The sequence below is a fragment of the Megalobrama amblycephala genome, linkage group LG14 (assembly GCF_018812025.1).
Source record: "Megalobrama amblycephala isolate DHTTF-2021 linkage group LG14, ASM1881202v1, whole genome shotgun sequence".
NCBI lineage: Eukaryota > Metazoa > Chordata > Actinopteri > Cypriniformes > Xenocyprididae > Megalobrama > Megalobrama amblycephala.
The window spans coordinates 44,179,369-44,201,097 of record NC_063057.1 but is presented as its reverse complement, the minus strand read 5'-3'; the positions used below and the strand labels follow the sequence as shown (position 1 = coordinate 44,201,097).

Here is a 21,729-nt window from a genome sequence, read left to right as displayed (position 1 = left end):
CTCAAAAGCAGAAATGTAGAGCAGTGCAGTCCACCTAAAGAAACGACTTCTAGTCTCACGTTTAACTCCAGCAGACCGAATATGTCTTATTACGGCAATATCAACATTCCCGATACACATGGGATGGACAGTGAAGATGAAGAAGAGACGAATATCTATGCTAATGCTGATCCTATAAACTGTTTTGAAGTCAGGACAGAAACAGAAAACTCCAAGAGACACCAAACTCCTCAACACACAGGTACTGAGACTCATTCATTATATCACACACATTTGAGTCATATGAGTAATTATCTTCATATCTGTCATCTTCAGAAATGGCTAGTGTGAAGATCAGAAGCTCCAGAGCAGCTGCAGTGTGTTTGGTGCTGCTGTGTGTTCTTCTGCTGACTGCAGTCATAGTGCTGGGTGTCTACATCCATACAAAGAGCACCAACTACACAGAAGAGAAAAAACAGCTACTAACCAAGATCACCAACATCACAGAAGAGAGAGACCAGCTACTAACCAAAATAACCAACATCGCAGGAGATAAAGACCAACTACTAACCAAAAATACCAACCTTACTGAGGAGAGAGGCCAACTACTAACCAATATCACCAACCTCACAGAAGAGAGAGATGTATTATCATCAAATAACAGTGACCTTATCAAACAAAGAAACCAATTAAATCAGGAGAAAAATGAACTGTTAAAAATGGGTAATTATGAACTACAAACAAGTTTTGTTTTACAGGATAAATATAGGATTTTTTTTAGATGAAACTGGTTAAAAATAAGTTTGTTAGATCAGTGCTAACAGTAAAATTGCTTTGGTTACAGATGGATGGGTTTATTATCAATACAGTTTTTACTTCATTTCCTCTGAATGGAAGAGCTGGACTGAGAGCAGAAGATACTGTACAGACAGAGGAGCAGATTTGATCATCATAAACAGCAAAGCGGAACAAGTGAGTGAAACTACTTTTCTAGCTATAGATAATAGTCTATAGGAAGAACTTATTCTTTTACACTTTATTCTGTTATTGTTTCATGAAAAGTGTCTATTGTTAATTCTCTTTAAGACATAAATGTGTAATTGTTTTATTTTCTTAGGATTTTATTAAGAAAATGTTTTGTTCTCAAGTCTGGATTGGTCTGACTGACAGTGAAGTGGAGGGCAGATGGAAATGGGTTGATGGCAGCACACTGACCTCCGGGTGAGAAATCACTGAACTGAATAATATCTGATAAATGATTCTCACAGTCAGTATCATATCACTGATCTAATGCTGATCTATATTTTCAGGTTCTGGGCATCTGAAGAGCCTGGTGGACAAGGAAGAGAGAACTGTGCTCTAAGTCAAGCATCAGGATGGGCTGATTATCCATGCAATGATAAGTTTCAATGTATCTGTGAGAAGAGCATTTTAAATTAAGTCAACGAGATGAAGGTTTATGTCAAAAAAGGACATAAAATTATTATTATTATTATTATTATTATATTTTTTTTGCCAAATATTATATGTTACTTGACGTACATAACGAGCTAGCCAGGGCCCTGAAACGGTTCGAGGAACATTTAGAAAAGAAATTACCATTAACAGGTTAATAATGTTATTTTATCGTTCTGTTTAGGATTTTCATTTGGCAGTCAACCAAAATAGTGCGACCTATGCAAACATGAAGTTGATGCATCCAATGTGAGTGAAATTCCCGCGCTCAGCTGTCAAGTCATCCTGTGCATGTTGCAAGACAATGTGCTGCATTAGCTGTTGAATCTCAGGAGTTTTTCAGAGGATATGTCATCATGGCAGGCTATATCCAGCATGGTGTTTTAATCAGCAAAAATTGCAGATTAGTGTAGAACCACTACTATTCAGGGAATAAAATAAATAAATAAAAATTATAAAATATTATATATATATATATATATATATATATATATATATATATATATATATATATTAGGGGTGTAACAGTACACAAACATGGCGGTTCGGTACATACATCGGTTTTGGTTTGGTACGGGTTCTCTTTTTTTATTAAACAATGTTTTACTGAACCAACTGTGCCTCAGTCTTTAAATGTATTCAATTGTAATTAAAATTTAATTAAGGAGAAAAAAATTATCTGACATAATCATCAACACTCAAATAATAATAATAATAATAAATGTATGTATTGTAAGCAAGTAAATTACACATAAGGCAGTTTTTGCATTAACTTTTGTTTCTCCAATTCGTTGTTGATATATAATCATTAACTCAGTGGCTGTCATAACTTGTTTTCATGATTTATTTAGGCCTTACATTAACTAACAGGTTAAGTAAAATATAATTAATATATAGGCTAATACAGTGCATTATATTTAGTGAAACAGTTCATTTTTCTAGCAAACTAACAAGCTGTTGACACTGAATGGCTTTTCTGAGGTAAATGTAGTACTACATGACATAGTGTTTAAACAGCGGAAAGTTGTTACAACAAAGTTGTACTGTATCATTCAACATACCTTCGTGTTCATTCTATAGTATTAAGGAGAAAGGGATGATCGCGTTCACTCGCGCTCCGTGTGGCATTTATTGTTTGAATTTCATGATAAAATGGACAGAATTTGAAAGATGGCACTTTGTTTCTTATCAACAAAACACAGTGATCAATGCTGGTTAAAAAATAGGTTAGGCTAAAAAACATTACTGTGTGCACCCCCTTTTGGATTGGAGTGTGGATCGCCTGTATTCGTCATCATACTGCATGAACTGAACCATGATGTCCGTACCGTGACGGTTCGGGACGAATACATGTACTGTTACACCCCTAAAAAAAAAAAAAAAAAAAAAAAAAAAAAATATATATATATATATATATATATATATATATATAATTTGTAAACATTAAAACATTTTGTTGTCAAAGTTAGTATTGTGGCTTTAAGTATGGTCAGACACTTGCGTGTGTTGTTAATATTATCAACCTTTTTTCCTAAATCAAGCTTAAATGGAGGTGTTTCACCAGCAAATGTTGGAGATTTGTGTTTTTGTCATTAACGGCCACATCTGAGGCAGTAAGTGCATCACATTCAATTTTTTTATCATCAACTTTTAGGTTATAATGTATACTGTAGCTATATGTGGGCGCTCAGTTTTTACTGTTGTTTAATATATTTGACAAAAGTCAAATGCAGCAAATACTAGACTAAAACTCTCTTCTCCACTGCTCAAATGCATAAAACATTAGCCTTTTTAAATAAAGAAAATGCTGCACTTATTCAAAGAACCAGTCTCCAAGATGTGTGCAGGACTTGAGGCGGGTGGAGCTACTTTACAAGGTTTTGCCAACAGTTTGAGTATCCGATGGAGTTATGAAGTTTATTCACAAGCTTTGGTATAAAGTATAGGCAAATTAATAATAAATAACATAACTAACTTGTATTTTTTACAGAAGGAACGCAGGAAGAGAAACGACCATTTGATAGAAAATTGCTGAGCATACATAAAATAATATTTCACCAAAAGCAACATTTCTGTCATTTACTTGGAACTTCTCATTTTTTGGTGAACTGTTCCTGTAAATTTAAGCTAAAATAAACTATCCTCTCATCTCCTGACTTCCTTTAACTATTTATAGTCTTTTAAAGAGGCAAGTGTTTAGATGAGACTCTCTCCTAATTTGAGACATACTAAATTATATTTTGAAGGTCATTAGAATGAAAAAAAAAAAGATGGTTTTGTATGTGACTTGGCCTTTAACCAGCCTACAGATGGCTGGTGTCTCATAGCAACTGCAGGTGATACAAGCTTTAAGTTCTGGAAATGAAAACAGATTAAACTGTATCAAAATCAATTTCAGGCAACTGTTTACAAAACTTTTTAATACATGTATGCGCATTTAAAAACACCTGAAGAAAGCCTGCGGTCACCAGGCCAGAAGCGTGTGTGTGTTCATTTTGTGTGATACGCAAACACCTTTGAATGCCAGATATGTGGTGTTCACTTATATATTTGAACAGGGTTTATTTCCAGGTGGAACTGTATACTCAAAATGTGACCTCATTTATTTAAAATGCATCTCATTTATATTGTTAACTATATTCTAAATAAACTACAAAAACAAACATAAAACTTCTTTGTACTTCTTTGATTCTTTACTTCTCTCTCACATAGCCTACCTGATTGAAAGGCTCATTATGCGGGTCTTTGTCTCTTCAGGTGTGAATCACAGCATTATTCATGAAGATTCATGCCTCGGTACATACTGTCTTTCTAAACAAAAAGTCTCTTACAAAATTTAAATCAATATATTGTTTTATGTGAATGGGTAGGCAGGAAAACTTTCACATTATTATGTGGCAAAAAAACTGTAGTCTACAACCTCCGATACCCAGAAGTCTTGTGGACACATGACTTCTGGCACATGACTTCGACATGAGGGTGAGTAATTAATTACATTATTTTCATTTTTGAGTGAACTAATCCTTTAAATGACTGATCTGGGGCCACAAAAACCTGAATTAGGACATCCCTATTTGAGAAATTTAGATGTCTTCTTTTTAAAGCACTATAGTTTGTACATCATTTGACTAGACATAAAATAATTAAATAAATAGACTTAACACCACTTCTGCCAGAAGTTTTCTGTTTCCTCACAAGTAAATGGTCAATTGGTTCAGGATGGATATCCTGTTTTCACCTGTAAATAAACCCTGTTCAAAGATATAAGTGAACTTATTTCAAAGTTTAGCTGTTTGATAGGAGATCCGATACACTGATTCAATTCGTAAAGCTCCGAAGCAGTGTTTTGAAATCGGGCCATCACTATAGACCTTTATCACAGTAAGCGTGCCGTCACATCCGGCTTAGATTAGTAGCATAAAGGAATTTCCACCTGCATTATTGTCAATGGACAGGCGCTGGTTTTAAGAAGAAAATTATACTCATTTAGTTTAACTTAACTGTTTATTTAGACTTACATGATATCCAACCATGTATGTCATCTTTCATTTTAATGTGCAACATTATCTGAGCGAGTGCTGCCGGTGTACACCCAAAATGGACTTTAGTTGTAGTTAATATTTTAAAATTTATTTTAAAGCTCTTTAAAGTGGTGTTGTTTGTATTGTATTTTTGCAGTTCTGTTATAAAATAAGGTGATAAGACTCTAAGCTCCCGTTTAAATAATGAAATATGTGACAGAATATGATGATGCCTTTTTTCTTTGTTTCACAATACTCAATTAATGATTGTAAACAGAGGTTGGGGTCTTTAGAATAAGTATAGCTTAATTTTACAAAAATAAATCACAACATTCCTGTGCTATGGGCATGGCCAATGTTAAAGGCTTCAGCGGAAGTCATTTTACGCAAATACTTGAAGATTCTGCTTTTCAAAAGCTAAGTGTGATAAAGGCCTATATTAAGTCATTATTTTGTTTTTTGGCGCACAAAGTATTCTCGTCGCTTTATAATATTAATATTGAACCACTGAACTCACATGAACTGTTTTAAATATGTTTTTAGTACCTTTATGGATCTTGAGATTTTCAATGGCATTGCTGTCTATAGAGGCCTCACTGAGCCATCGGATTTAATCAAAAATAATTTGTGTTCAGAAGATAAACGAAGGTCTTATGGGTGTGAAACGGCATGAGAGTGAGTAATTAATGATGTTATTTTCATTTTTGGGTGAACTAACCCTTAAATCCGATGGCTCTGTAAGGCCTGCATAGCCAGCAATAACATTTCCTCTCTCAAGATCCATAAAGGTATTAAAAATATATTTAAAACAGTTCATGTGAGTTCAGTGGTTCTACATTAATATTATGAAGGGCGACGAGAATATTTTTGTGCGCCAAAAAAAACCCCCAAAATAACGACTTTTCAACAATATAGTAATGGGCCAATTTCAAAACACTGCTTCGGAGCTTCACGAATCAAATCAGTGATTCGGATCTCATATCAAACGTCTAAACTGCTGAAATCACATGACTTTGGTGCTCTGAGTCACTGATTTGATTCCTAAAGTTTCAAAGCAGTGTTTTGAAATCTTGCAATTGCAGTCAATGCTAAATTAACTAGAGGGATGCAGGCAGTGGTCAGTGAAGTGTTCTCTGCCATGAAGTCAATGTAATGATGGGTCAACAGCTTGAGGATCCATTTACAGCGTCTTTATTAAGACAAGACAGCACAATACAAACAGGAACAAAGCAGTAGCGTAAACAGGGACAGGCTTGGGTCGAGACAGGCGGCAATGAATCAAGGTCTTACAACAGGCAGGGATCGTGGCAGACAGCAAGCAAAGAGGCAGAGATCAGGGTCGGCAGCAAAGGTTCACAGAGGTAAGGCAGTCCAATCGGTAACAGTCCACAAGAAAATGCTCAGAAATGATCACCAAGGCAAATCAAGACTTCACGGTGCATGGATGCGTGTGTGAGTGTTTTATGGAGTGAGTGTGATGTGGTGCAGGTGTGTGTGCAATCAGTCCCAGGAATGAGGACCTATGGGTAATGTAGTCCAGATGGGAACAAGTCAATATTCCGGTGACGGCTCCCTCCGGCGGCCGGGATGAAGAGCCGCGGGAGTCGTATTCGTGACAGTCAAGTGCTTTATAGAAGACAATAGTGTCATTATACAGCTCAATTCAGTTAATCTTTTGTTCTCTGATATTCAATACAGTAAGATCAATAATATATCTGAATGTTAATTGTCATTCCCAACTGAGCAAGCCAAAGGCACTTAATCTCAAGCTGCAAATCAAACAAAAATGTTGGCTACTCATTTTCAGTGATCTTCAAGAAGTAAAAAAAAAACCTAGTTTACTCTCTCACACCTGTATCTCTGCTCTAGCTTGATTTCAGTATCCAGTATTAAAACTTTGAATTGTAATATTCTACTTCTGTGTCTTTTTAGGATAAATAATTTATAATATTACAAGTTACTGAAAGTATGCCTTAATCAGTGTCTGTGTATCACCATAGTCCTCAAAGTATGACTAGATCAGAATTTGTGTTTGTCCCCAAATGGGACATAAAAATTACTGTCCTCAAACTAAAGGCAAAATATCAGGTCTTTAAGGAAGTGTTTTATTGATAAAACCAAGTGATATCTGTAATAACAGCTTCTCCAGGGCTGCGTTCCACTCCAGTTTTAGACACGCAATCGCGAACTTCCCTACACACTTCCCCTCGGGGGAATCCCTGCCGCCATTTTGAAGTGCGTTCCACTTCGTGAAGTGGACGAGGGACAGACCCTCGCTCCCTCGATTTTAACCGAGGGAGCGAGTCTACTTCACATGTACACTTCAGGCAGCTCCATAACCCACAATGCAACACGATTATGACGTCACTGCATATCGCGTTTAATTTACCCTACTACAAACAATTCTATGATATATTAATTATTTTTTAAAACATTTAAAACACACATATATACATATAGAATGCTGTATTAAACAAATTTGTAAGGGGAAAAAATAAATAATAAATCAGCTCCACTGCGGATTCCAAGTGATCAAGGGCTTAGGACGTTCCAGTTCAGCCCATTGCAAAGGTTCCGCCAGTAGTGGGCACTCGTGCAACGTAAGCAATGACGTACATCTGTAAGGCGTGATTTTCCTGCTAAACGGAAACTGAGATCATGCTTCCTGCAATAAAGCAATAAAACTTGCCTAGGGAAGAAGATATCAAAGGCAAAGGCACTGGCAACGCCTTGCCCCAAAAGGACAATACCTCCCCCACCACACACACACAAACAAACACACCTTCCCTTCCCCCTGACTGAAAGTTATTCAAAACATATAATGTAACTTGTGTATTTATTGTTTTTCCCTTTTCATGTTTGGTACCATTTTAAAGGTCTCAGTGCGAATTGGTAAATGGTCTCAATTTCACAGCAGTCACTGGTGTTATGAAGAAGATTGAAAACTAAGGAAAATTCTGTCCCCTTTTTGGGTGGTGTCTCTCTTCTCCTCTCCCCCAAAACAGGTGTTGGTGTAATAAACATTTACAACTCTTTGTTCTGGTCTGTATATAAGGTAAAAAGCAAAGCAGTCAGGGGGGATCTTCTGCAGGCCCCCCAGAGATGGGTGAATGTCTTCAGGACATTCACCCATCCCTGTGTATATATGCATTTCTTTGAGTAATCGATATTATGCATTTATCATTTCTGAATTGGCTTCTAATTGTCTAATTGTAATGTAATTGGCATGATATATTTTTACTTGACAAATAAAAGGTTATATTTGGTTGATTCTGTATTATTCTTAATCCATTATTTCTAGTAGATCAAAGCGAAGGTATTACCTCAAATCTGTGTTCAGGATTGTTCATACGAAAGGTTTAATAGATGGAGCATGGGGCACGTCAATTAAGTCCATTTCGATTTCTGACAATCACTGCCTTAAATAAGTTGCAGTTTTCGTAAATATATCAAAACTATGCTTTTTGTTACGAGTAAGCAGAGCGCGACCGACTTAAAGGTAGATATTTACCCTGCATCCAATGTTTAAGGTCAGACTGACGAGTTTGTGTCCGGGAAGAGTGCTCAAGTTCGGCCAAAGTGACTCTTCTAAAGCGATACCGGGACTGCAGTGAACGAAATAATTGAAGATATAAGGTAATCAGAATAATCGAATATCTAAATTAATACATAACAAATGATTAATTTCTAATTGGAAGACACAACCCTTAAGAAGTAAGAATCATTTGAAATTGGAGTCAGATTAAAGCGAGTGAAATTAAGTGAACTTAATCAGAGGCGCTGAAAAGGCATACACGCGTTAACCTTCCCCGTCCTGTGGGAAACCGTCATTGGACCCATTAGGCGGGCCTTACAAAGTGGTGACGTTCCCTCCGTGATCTCCCATATCCTGTTGGCGAGTGTCTTTTCAGTGGAAAATTGGGATTTGCAACAAGTAAGAGGCTTGATCATCTTCTCTTTCTTCAGCTGTGGTAAGTCCATTCTTATTTGCCTTTTAGAAGTGTTAAGGGAAAGATAGCTGCATCCTACACATTCGTAGAATGGGTCGGCATACCCATAGATTTAAGACCGGAGACCGAAATCCGGTGGGGCTGGAGAATTAGACAACCACGTTATCAGGGACATGATAGCAGCAGAGTAGATGAGAAATGATATCCCTTGCTTTAACTTTAAAGATCTCCTTGTTTGCTTAAGCAACAGGAGGTTAACCTTAAATTGGAATAACATCATCCAAATTTTATTCTGGTATTCAGCAGAGGGCTGTAAATTAAAAAACCTAATTTCTGAGGTAAAGAGCTACATGTTTATTTGCCTTGCTGCAACAACGTTGCAACACTGAAAATAAGCAAATGGTCACATTGTGAAAAAATCTTGTGATTGGATAAACCAAAAGATAACAAGGGAGAAAATATCTCACTGGAATTCTTTGTGTGTGAAAATGTAAAGCTGGACAAAGCAATGTTGTGAAACTAAAAGTTTTCCAAAGAAAAAGATTTGGGCATAATTCTGTCTCAGTCCTGGAGAACTGCTGCCATGCAGAAGTCCTAGAGACTGCAATTGGGAAAACATTAAATGTTAAAACTAATGTATATAATGATAAAATGATGTCACTGAGAGGCTTGCAACCAAGCCTGAGGGTTTCACCCATTCAGAGGACATGCTTAGCTTGTCTTTTTCATAAAAGGAATTTAACCAAAGAATAAGATGAATTACCATACTTTGGAATTGTTCAAGAGGTGCTAAGAAGGTTTACGACTGAGGTCATAAATGGTGTAAACAGCACTGGTTAAGTTCAGAATTAAAAATTCTGGTCTCAGTTCAGAGAAATAATAATTACTGCACTCTTGTATGTTGTTCAGTGCCCCAAAAGAGACTGAAAAAACAAACAGACCAAAAATTAATCTTTGTGCTCAATCAAACCTGTGTTTGTCCGACCTTTCTTTTCACATCCAAATAGATTCTCAGAAGAGTGTAATTGATAACATCTTAGACCCAAAAAATAAGAAAATTGTGTCCAATTCTATATTGTAGTCACAAAAATCTTAAAGTTGAGCAGATGATTTGACCCAACATTCACAGCATCAAAGTCTATAACTGTTTCCAGTTTAGCCTGTTGCTGTGAACACAATGCAATGCCATCACAGTTGTAGCTGCAGGGCCAAATGCCTTCTAAAAGAGGTGACAAGTCACTCTCTGGGAAAATGACTCAGCCAAGACCCTCTTGATACCAGCAAATAGAATTATTTTTAATGTATATTATTTTAATATAATATAATTTATATTATGATCACATCATGATATATATTATATTATGATGGCCAGGGATGGCCTTTAATCTCATGATGATTCAAGCAATGGTGTGGTAGAAGAGAGGATTTTGGAGAGGAGCAGAAGGAATTAGAATGTAGTAAGATGGAACCAGAATGGAGACAGAAGTTGGGAGCACTATTAGTGCTGAGAGAATTATGAGGAATCAATGGAAGGATTCAAATTTGTAATTGTGTTAGACACATTGTTCTCACAGAACACACATTCTAGTTGTTTGTGCTACATGTGCACCTAGACTAGTTGAATTTATTCTTTAAAACACATGACTGCCTTACTGTAAGTGATGCGTTGACACACTTAGGTTTGAGGTTAGATGCTATGCATTTTAGACCATGTGTCTTGTGTAAGTTGGAATAACTAGTACTGAAATAGTACAACATGTGTGTCTGTGTTAAATTTGTTTGTCTCCTAAATGGAACACTCAGCTATCTTCCATATAGCTGCAGTTAAACCATGCACAGGAGCATAGAATCGCCAAAAGGCTACAATGTGCTTCACAATTGCATTAAATAAATTAAGAAAAATGGAAGGAATAAATAAAATTAATGGGAAAGAACTTCTTTATCTTCTATCTGTGCAAGAATCTTTAATGAGAAAAATTACAATGACCAGTATTTATTAACTAAAACAATCAACCCGATTGTCATATCTTGAATAGGCTAAATCCATTCAAGATCAAAACATGAATCAAAAAATTCAATTCTATTGATCTGTAACCCAGTGACAAGAGGAAGTATAAGTTTTGATTTTCTTTTGCAACAAAACCACAAACAAAGTGGACAAGTGTTAGCAAACTCCTCTCTGGGAGCGCTAGATCATGTATGGGATCTGATCAGGGAAGTTATTTTACTGGAAATGTAATTAAAGTTGTGTGAAATGTTAATATCTAGCAGAAACTCTTCTGTCTTTACAGACCACAGAGGTCCAAATGGTCAAGTATTTGAATGACCCCATAAATACCGATTGCTAAACAAACAGCACAACACCACAAAAGGTGATCTGGTGTCCTAATCACAGATCTGATAAGTGTGAGATTCCCCCAGGAGAGCCGGGTGTGACAAAACTCACAACACAACAGACTGTGTAAGCACAGCTGTGATAGCAACTCAAGGTGTAAGATTCTCTGACAATGCTTAACACCAGCAGTCAGATCTGACCAATAACATTCAGTTTTATCTGGCCTTTTCTTTGCAGAAGCAAAATCATAATAATGATCTATGTCTCTGTAATCTAAAACAAATTTTCTTCTAATGGCATACAATCTTAACAGATTAAAGCCATTTGCAACAAGTGTCTGGATAAAACCATTCAAGAAAAATTAAGATGGCACCATCTACCTTAACATAATTTGTTTGAAGGTTCAAGATAAACTGTTTTCCCTGTGTGTTTGTTTCCTTTTCAGGATTGACAGCTGCCATTTTAAGGGCCATAATACACAACTTTACACGCAGGAGATGGGGGTGTAGAAACTTCATGGGGCCATCCACATCTCATGACACTAATAGAGACATGGCCTCCCAGTGTAGAACTGGAACTAAATTATGCAACACAATTATGGTAGATAGACACCACCCATCTTCTACACAAACATACAGAACACACACTACAAACTCACAACATCTCTACCTGGAATAGATCATATAAGACTATCTAGGCTAAAATTATTCACATAAGGCAAACCTAACATATCATTCACCTTCATACATATAGGACAAGGGAAATTATTGTCATAATTTCTTTTCTTTTTTAACTGTGTCAAATTTGAGGTATAATGGAAGCACTGTAATATGCAGGACATGTGCATGGCTTTAGTCACACATCAATTAATAGAATTTCTGATCATTCCAATTACAAATTACAAATCTAAATGAGACCTATTCAGTAATGTAACTGGTCTTTCTCAGTCCTTGGCATTGTTGCAAACTAGGAGGGCCCCCTAGTTTCCAACATATGACTAATGACAAATTGAACTAAACAGCTAGAAATGAAATGCAGACATTTCTGCAAATCAGTTACTCAATTCCTAGACCTCTATTCTTGAGTGTGACTTAGCCTGTACATCAAATGCACAGATGATGGTTGAAAAAACTAAACAAAAGATTTTAAATCTCTGTTTCTGTAAATTCCATTCTCTAATTGACTTGAATGAAACCTTAGTTTTGCATTAAGGATGCACAGTTAAAACAACTATTATAGACAGTTTTATAATTGTAATTATGAAATTGTGTATTTCCATGTTTAAGTATGTGATATATTTAATTATGCATACCACTGGTAAATATACCTGTTATTTAGACTCTTTGCTACTTACCTTTAACTCATCCAGACCAAGTCTAAATTCCACTATCATATATGATAGTGAAGAATCTGGTGATTAAATGAGACCTGCTCACTAAAGATAGGACGAAAGAGAGACCTTGTTTACCATTCGCACTTTTGATATGTTCATCATGTGTTATTTTGTGTTATTCTGTTTCTCCAACAACCCTTTTCCTCATCTTACAATAACACCAAATTCATCAGTGTTCAAGTATTGAATGGTCACTCAGAAGTTGTTCAGGTGTCCTGCACGCAATGGAGCATCATCAGTGGAATTGAATCCTTCACCCATGGAGATTTGACCTGCCCGGCAAACCAAACCTTCTACTTAAAGGTAACCGAGGATTTCTCACAGGATCAATTAAACCTGGGGCGGATACAGGTGTTTCCGAAAAGTGCAATGAGACTTTCCTGACACGTTCTGCTCGTGCTGACCAGCACAACAGACTTGGTACAACCAGTCATTCTACAGTCAGAATACCACCACAGCCAAGTGCAGGTGGAAGCAAACCTGACCAAGAGGATCACAGACAGCTGCTACAGCATCCAATCAACACAGTACACAACTAAAGGGACTGTGTGTCACAGAGATGCATCCTGCAGTACTTTCATCTTAATGTTCAACCTGCCTTAATGTTGTTATTTCAGGTGACAGCCTATGGACACTCTGGAAGCAGGAAATGTTCAAAAGTGTTCAAAATTGGCCCCTCAGGGACTCATTGAATTTGCCCCAAGGGACCAGGGGCCATCTGTAAGGCGTGATTTTCCTGCTAAACGGAAACTGAGATCATGCTTCCTGCAATAAAGCAATAAAACTTGCCTAGGGAAGAAGATATCAAAGGCAAAGGCACTGGCAACGCCTTGCCCCAAAAGGACAATACCTCCCCCACCACACACACACAAACAAACACACCTTCCCTTCCCCCTGACTGAAAGTTATTCAAAACATATAATGTAACTTGTGTATTTATTGTTTTTCCCTTTTCATGTTTGGTACCATTTTAAAGGTCTCAGTGCGAATTGGTAAATGGTCTCAATTTCACAGCAGTCACTGGTGTTATGAAGAAGATTGAAAACTAAGGAAAATTCTGTCCCCTTTTTGGGTGGTGTCTCTCTTCTCCTCTCCCCCAAAACAGGTGTTGGTGTAATAAACATTTACAACTCTTTGTTCTGGTCTGTATATAAGGTAAAAAGCAAAGCAGTCAGGGGGGATCATCTGTAGAAGAGGCCCCCCAGAGATGGGTGAATGTCTTCAGACATTCACCCATCCCTGTGTATATATGCATTTCTTTGAGTAATCGATATTATGCATTTATCATTTCTGAATTGGCTTCTAATTGTCTAATTGTAATGTAATTGGCATGATATATTTTTACTTGACAAATAAAAGGTTATATTTGGTTGATTCTGTATTATTCTTAATCCATTATTTCTAGTAGATCAAAGCGAAGGTATTACCTCAAATCTGTGTTCAGGATTGTTCATACGAAAGGTTTAATAGATGGAGCATGGGGCACGTCAATTAAGTCCATTTCGATTTCTGACAATCACTGCCTTAAATAAGTTGCAGTTTTCGTAAATATATCAAAACTATGCTTTTTGTTACGAGTAAGCAGAGCGCGACCGACTTAAAGGTAGATATTTACCCTGCATCCAATGTTTAAGGTCAGACTGACGAGTTTGTGTCCGGGAAGAGCAAGTTGGCCAAAGTGACTCTTCTAAAGCGATACCGGGACTGCAGTGAACGAAATAATTGAAGATATAAGGTAATCAGAATAATCGAATATCTAAATTAATACATAACAAATGATTAATTTCTAATTGGAGACACAACCCTTAGAATAAGAATCATTTGAAATTGGAGTCAGATTAAGCGAGTGAAATTAAGTGAACTTAATAGAGGCGCTGAAAAGGCATACACGCGCTAACCTTCCCCGTCCTGTGGGAAACCGTCATTGGACCCATTAGGCGGGCCTTACACATCCGAGTCAACGAGACCGAGGGAAGTTAGCGAGGGAAGGGCATTTAAAAACCGAACTGGAACGCAGCCAGAAGTGCAGTGATGTGGAAGTTTCTAGCCTATATAGTAAGACATTGATTAGCTGCTTCAGGTGTGTTTGATTGGGGTTGGAGCTAAACTCTGCAGGACAGTGGACCTTCAGGAGCAGGATTGGACACCCTGAAAGATCCCTTGCCTACTGCTTTAACATAGTTCTCAATTTTCTAATGTACGGGTTATGCTGGACATCACAACAGGTCACCTGTAATGTATACACACAAACCAGCCACATACCTTTGTAACCTAGATTTTCTGTGATTTGAAAGCTTCTACTGCCTTACTTAGACTAATGTATCAAAGGCCTATTTCGGGGAAGTCCAATCGTACCATTACAAACAGCAAAGTCGTCCATAAAAATATCGAACAACAATAGCTTTAAGGTCTAAAAGATCTGTAAGGGAGCGTTAAGGAAAGACTTGTGGGAAGCTGCTGGAGGAACAGGTGATTAAAAATATTTATAGCTGAAAATATAGTAAATGAAGACACTAATCAGAAATCTGGCACACACTATCCAACAAAATATTTGGAAGAGATATTCCAAAAAACAGGCAATGGCTTTTTATTGTATGGACATATAACAGGAGGAATATTAGAACTACATTACAACTAAACAAAGATATAAAAGTCTTTGACTGTTAGCTTACCCTGCCTTAAAAGAAACAGGAAAATGAAACTAGAAGCTGAGAGAGAATCTGGAAAAAAAAGATGAAACAGAAATGGATAGAGAGGAGTCTGATGACAGACAGACCCTGAGTGTGACAACTTTCAGGTGATAGAGAATCCTGAGGTTCCTCCAACAATTGAGAACAACCACAATAACCCAATCCAGAAGAAGAAAAGAATCCAGAATAAAAGAAAATCCAGAACAAAAGACAAACGTGGCACAAACGCCACCTAAACTTAAAGTTTATTTATTCAAAGGTATAGAACAAAATTTGCCTTTTGAAATGTTTCAATAAACTATGACAACCATGGACCCATTACTTCTAGTTGCCATCTCAGCTTTATGTGCCTGCATGTCTGAGCAATAGGGAGCCGAAAGTGTATGTGTGCGTACTTAAAATTATGTGCAAAATGTACATTTTCAACATACCATGCAAGGTATAGAGTACCCCAGGGATGACGTGTTTTTGTAGGCCAACCCAGAAGTTAGCGCCGCACGGGTTCCCTCGATTGAAAGCCTATGTATTTTTCCCATAGACTTTTGGAAAATCGCAGAAAATAAGCTCTGTGTTTAACAAAGAGTTATGACACTTACACGTTTTGTCTATCAAGATAATCTTTACAAGTTAACACATTTATAGATTTTGAAGCCTAAATAAAGTTGTCAGATATAAAAAGCTAACAGTAGGCTATAAACGGACTACAGCACACCATAGTCGCGGATCAACGTCACCACCACCAAGCTTCCTCAAACTTTATTTAGAAAACAACTTTATGTATAAACATGCTCGCTGATTATGATCTGTGCTGTTATGAATACTTTTCCACTTTTTCATGAGAAATGCAGTCCAAATGTCCTGTTTTTAATGATGACGTCTAAAGTCCCCGCCAAAGGAAGTAGTCCCTTTTAGCAATTTGTTAGCAACCGCCGTTTTTAAGACACAGTAAAAGTTTTAAAAAAATCACAAGTGGGTTATAACTGGTGTGTTTTATGTCATAGATCAAAACGTGAAAGTATTTCGAGGCTTTGTTAACCACAGACCTTATTTCAGGCGATTTAGCAAAAACCCATAGACTTTACGGCGTTGGAACCGGAAATCCTAAAATGCTAACTCGCTTCCGGGTTTTGCCTACAAAAATGCGTCATCCCTGAGGCACTCTATTCCTTCACCATGAAGACCAACCAGCCAAACACCAAACTGTTACTCTTGTTCTTTGTTTAGATGTAAATGTTACCAGTATGGCACACAGTTACAACAGTTCAGTCATGCCAGTAACGTCAGAAGGGAACCATAGCAAAAGGTGTAAATACAGATTATTATAAAAGGCTGCTAAACACACCCATTCAGGAACTTCTGGCTGGTAACATCAGTCACAGCCTCAACCTAAACATTTTGAAACTGATTTACCATGAAATCAAGAAAGCCATACAGTAACATGACAACATTCTCCTGGAAACTCAGGTCAGCCAATCCATAATCCGACACTGTGACACTGCATCTTATTTAACACCTGGGTATGTCCAACATTTTCAGGTGGATCCTTTTGGGGCTCACCTGTATACAGAAACCAGTATAAGCATACTGGCGAATAAGCTGAGTGACAGATCCCTTGTCACCCTTGACCTAGATGCCACTGGGAGTGTTATTTCGAAAATACCACATAAAAAACACATCCTGATCCACGCTCTTACTTTACCAAGTAAAGGAAGAGACGATCCTCCACTTTCAGTATGTGAGATGATATCAAGCGTGCACATTCCATTCCTCTAATAACTTTCAGGCTAATGCATTTTCTCCTAAAACTGTGAAAATACATCAGTCAACAAATTCAACAGGTGGAGACTGATTACAGCTGGGCTCTTATGCAGGCAGTTATTTTGGCATTTAATAAAGAAAGCATGTTGGCCTTTTTGCCATGTGCCAAAAGTAAAAAAATCTGGGCAGATATAAAATCGGCAACAGTTTTGCACCTGTGTGCAGCTCGCATCATTAAAGCTGTCCAAAGGAAGACAGGTGATAAAGGGCTGCAAAATGTGGCAACATATGTTTTGGCAGGATGCAAATCACTGTTTATCTGGATGATGATGATGCTACTCTTCAGGACAGAACAGAGATGGATGAAAATCTCATGCAATTGATGAACAATTCATCAAAAACAATTGCTGGTGGTTCTTCATTTTCCAAACTTTTCAGAAAGATCTATGAAGATGTCATAGCTGTCTTGGAAGATAAGGATTTTCATACTCTGATGTTCTTTATTTTCCAGATATAACCACATTCCTTCTGGACAATTACATGGAGATCTATCCACTTTGGAGAGGGTTCTATTAAGAGATCTGAAAAGATATGCATGTGACATGAAAATCACTACTTCCTTCAGTGGAAAAGTAAAAAACAAGAGACACAAACTGTCATGTGGGAAAATGGTTTGGCATTGAAAAAAATATCCATTCTTTAAAAAAAAAAAAAAAAAAAAGCACAAATATCCTTGAAGGGGCATTACAGGGAATACATCATGAGGAACAATCTTCCAGAAGATATCCTCATTAGACATCATAAGCCATCAGGTCTTGTGGTATTTGCAGAGGAGAGGTGGGGAAAACAGACAAAACAAAATGTACACAAAAAAACAAAACACAAAAGTGGTGGTAAATCACACTTTTACAGAGCTTCACCTCAAATGCCCACACCTGGGGTCCAAAGAACAGCATAGACCTTTTTATAGGTAACTACACTATGGGTGTCACATGTCTGTCTGTTCTTGCACCATGTTCTGTTTTTCACATGTCCTCCTTTGTTTAGTTTTCTCACCATTAGTTAGTTGTCATGGTTTCAAATTTGATTGGCGTCCTTGTTTCAGGTGTGTCTTGTTTATTATCTCATTAGTTCTTGTATAAGTATTCCTTGGTTTTGTTCACTCTTTGTCCTGTCACTGTTGTATGTTGGATGTGTTTACCTGCCTTTTTGAATTATTATTAAACCACTGAGTTCTTTTGGAAACCTGCTTCTCCTGCTTCCTTCTGTCTGTGGTCACATACCGTGACAATGGGAACGTCAATGTAGCAAATTAGCTCAAAATAAATATGAATAATTAATATTTGGATCAGTTAATAAAATTAACTTAAAGTAATAAATTAATATTACAATCAATTAACCCGTTGTCCAATGAACACACAGTGTTAATTGTTTATTAATTCTAAGAAATGTTCATTTCCAGGTTATGGGAAATAACAATCTTATTGTACAGTACTACTCAGAGCCTGTAAGTCAGAATCGACATGAATAGGGACTCCAATATATGAGCGCAAAACACGGACAACTTTACATGTGACATGAACAAGACTTTATTAACTAGACTAAACACTTAAACGTGGTAAAGAGGATGTTTTGTTTTATACATTTTTGCAATATTACTTGAAACTGTCTTTACTAATGTCATGATCCTGGGTTCTTCTCCTCTTTCTCTGTCTCCCTCTTGTGGTCACACACTCACGCACACACTTCCACTTCTCCGCTCATTATCTCTTTCAGCTGGTTCCCCTTTCGTTCCCTTCTCCTCACCTGTCCCCTTTTTCCTCTTGATTGTCTCTGCTTCTTATTCCCTCTTCCTAGCCCTGTCTTGTTGTCGGATTATTCAATGACCTCTCGTGAGAAACGTCTGTTCTCCTGTCCTGTCCTGTCCTGTCCTGTCCTGTCCTGTCCTATCTGTGGAAAGTGAAGTCATTATTTCTGCTGTGAGTTATACTGCCATTGGACTGTGTATTATCCAGCTGTGCCTGTTTGCAGAGTACCTGTTCTGCGCTCGTCCTTGGCTGTTCACCCTGACTGCTGTCTTCACTATTTCTGACTGGCTCAGTGCCGGCCCTAGCCTCTTTGGCACCCTAGGCAAGATTTTTTTTGGCGCCCCCTTATATTGCGATTTATCCAGAGGGGCGAATCTACAAAATTATTTATAGGGAGGCAAAGGGGTGGCAACACCAAAGCAAGCGCTCATGCATAGTTTTTCGAGATTTATAGCCTTACATACACAATTGTGTTCACAAACATTGCATTACCAGAAAGTATCTATATACTGTATGAAATCAATAAATAACAAAATTTCAATATCCATCATGGCACCAAGTAAACACTATATGAAAAACTTCTAAATGAGTCTGAGCTTGTATCACTAAAGGAGATGAACAGTTTTATTAATATTACACAGGCTACTTCAATGGTATAAATCACATTTTAGTGCAAGTTAAAGAGCAACAAAACAGTTTTTGAGTTTCTGTTATTAACAGAGGTGGGAATGTCTGTGTGTGTTCACCCAGAACACCCTATCAACACCCCAGCAACTGCATAGCCTAGCAACCACCCAGAATCTCCTAGCAACCACCTAGCAACACTTTAGCAATCACCCAGAACATCTATATTCTGGACTAACTGACCAAAGTTTTTACAATTTTTAAACAAGACTTGAAGTTGGGTTTATGACAAGCCAACATAAATTTGTCCTTCAAACTTTTCAGTCTCTATTGTTTTTCTTGATTGCTAATGCACAATTCATGAAACAATTCAACATTTTCTCACAACTAAACACAATATCAGAACTATACACCAACTTGTACAAACCTCAAACATCCAGGTCAAAATAAAATGTTCTAGTCAAAAACTTATTCTTGTCTGACAAAATCAAACTTTGGTATCAGATGACACACAAAACATAACAAATACATAGACTACTGCACTGCCCAGTGAACACTAGTGAGATCAATTCATATAACACTGTAACAAAAATACCTCTTTTTCATTTTACTATTATAAATTGATCTTGCAGTAGATGAAAAGCATGAGAAAAATAAGTATGAACTTGGTATGCACCACAATACAGTAGACTGTCAATTGCAGTAAAAGTAAATTCAGCATCCTCTGCACATTTATCTAAATTTCATTACAGTACAGTACTATAGCAGTGTATTGGTCTTCTGACACAAGACTATATACCTAGGCAATCATTTCTCAGCGCTGCAAAAAATACAGTAGGCCTATACATGTAACAAATGGCTAAGAAAATTGACAATCACAACATTGAGGGTGTACAACGTGACATTTCCCTCATCTAAAGTAGACTACTGGTTCTGTGTAAGTTTAAAACCCCTGTAAATTATTCATTCAGCTCTCTCAGATTTTTACTGGTGTGTCATCAGTTTTGCTACCTAATGTTGTCATTGTTAAACGCTTTGAGAAATGTGTTTTTGTTTTGATAACTGAACGAATGGTTTGAAACTGGGCCACCTGAATCACTTCTAATGTGTTAGCAATCGAGAAAAGCTAAAATACGTTTAGATTCTTACCCCAACTCTGCTATTAGTTTCTGTGATCGGTATCTCCGTATTGATTTCATGTTATTGGTACGTCGGATGGCAAAAATACCTTTATCCGTGATGAAAGTGGAGCGGGCGGTCGCTGAATCAGCTCGTCAAAAAATTACGAAAATTAATCTGACATATTCGGATGGGACTACATTTCTCACAGGACTTCTGAGTTAGCCGGGAAGCAATAATTTTCAGATTCACGTACAAATATGGGAAAAAAATCGTAAGTGAACTTGGCTGCGCTGTGTTGGTTCATAAGAGTCATTTGTTAATGAAGCATACTGGGCGCGCTGCGTGCAACCATCATGCACAGTTTATTGAAAGACGTGTTTTCTTGCCATCACTTTGTGTTACGCAATTTCTTTAGACATCATATGCGCCGCTCCGGAAAAGCAGTAGGCCTACTTGAAACACTACTTAGGCTACATATTTTGTTCTGTGATAATTTTGGGGTGGCAAAGCTGTTTCTTAGGGTGGCAGATGCCACCCCGGTAGATCCGCCCCTGTCCACGCATCCGGCCTCTTTGGCGCCCCCTAGCGAGATTGCGCCCTTAGCATTTGCCTATACTGCCTATATAACGGGCCGGCTCTGGACTGGCTGAATGCATCTTGGGGTCCCTGCCTCTGTCCTCGTGGAAGTTTATGCAGATTTTCTTTGATCCAGTCGTCTGGCTGTTTCCGTTCTGGCTCTGTTTAATGCCTGTGATTTGTGTTCTAATTACTCAGTGAGGACTATTTACTTTTCTCATTAAAGACTGTTAACTGCATTCCACCCTGGTCTTCCATCATTCTTACCTAACAACTAAGTGATAAAAGACTATTTATTAGGTGCACTGAAAGGAATATTATTAATATACATCATCTGTGCACGAGGTAGGGCCTTAAAAACATCAGCCAATCGTTTACGCGATCATCGCGTAAACGATTGGCCCTCTGGCTTGTCAATCACTGCCATTGTGAGAGACGTGCGCGGATTGGCCCTCTGGCTTGTCAATCACTGCCGTGACGTTCCTTGTGAGAGACGAGCGCAGATGCGCGCTCTAGTA

General features: G+C 37.6%; 1 protein-coding gene and 1 pseudogene across 1 annotated transcript; both read left to right on the top strand.

Moving 5' to 3' along the window:
• On the top strand, nt 1-1,680 carry LOC125245880 (CD209 antigen-like protein C). The gene is made up of 5 exons (XM_048156696.1): nt 1-241; nt 316-702; nt 824-951; nt 1,097-1,200; nt 1,290-1,680. Exons 1-5 carry the CDS (start codon nt 82-84, stop codon nt 1,417-1,419), a joined length of 909 nt encoding a protein of 302 aa, XP_048012653.1. The 5' UTR covers nt 1-81; the 3' UTR covers nt 1,420-1,680.
• A 4,548-nt stretch (nt 1,681-6,228) lies between these two features.
• Nucleotides 6,229-21,729, top strand: part of LOC125244506 — a 20,377-nt pseudogene continuing 4,876 nt past the window's right edge.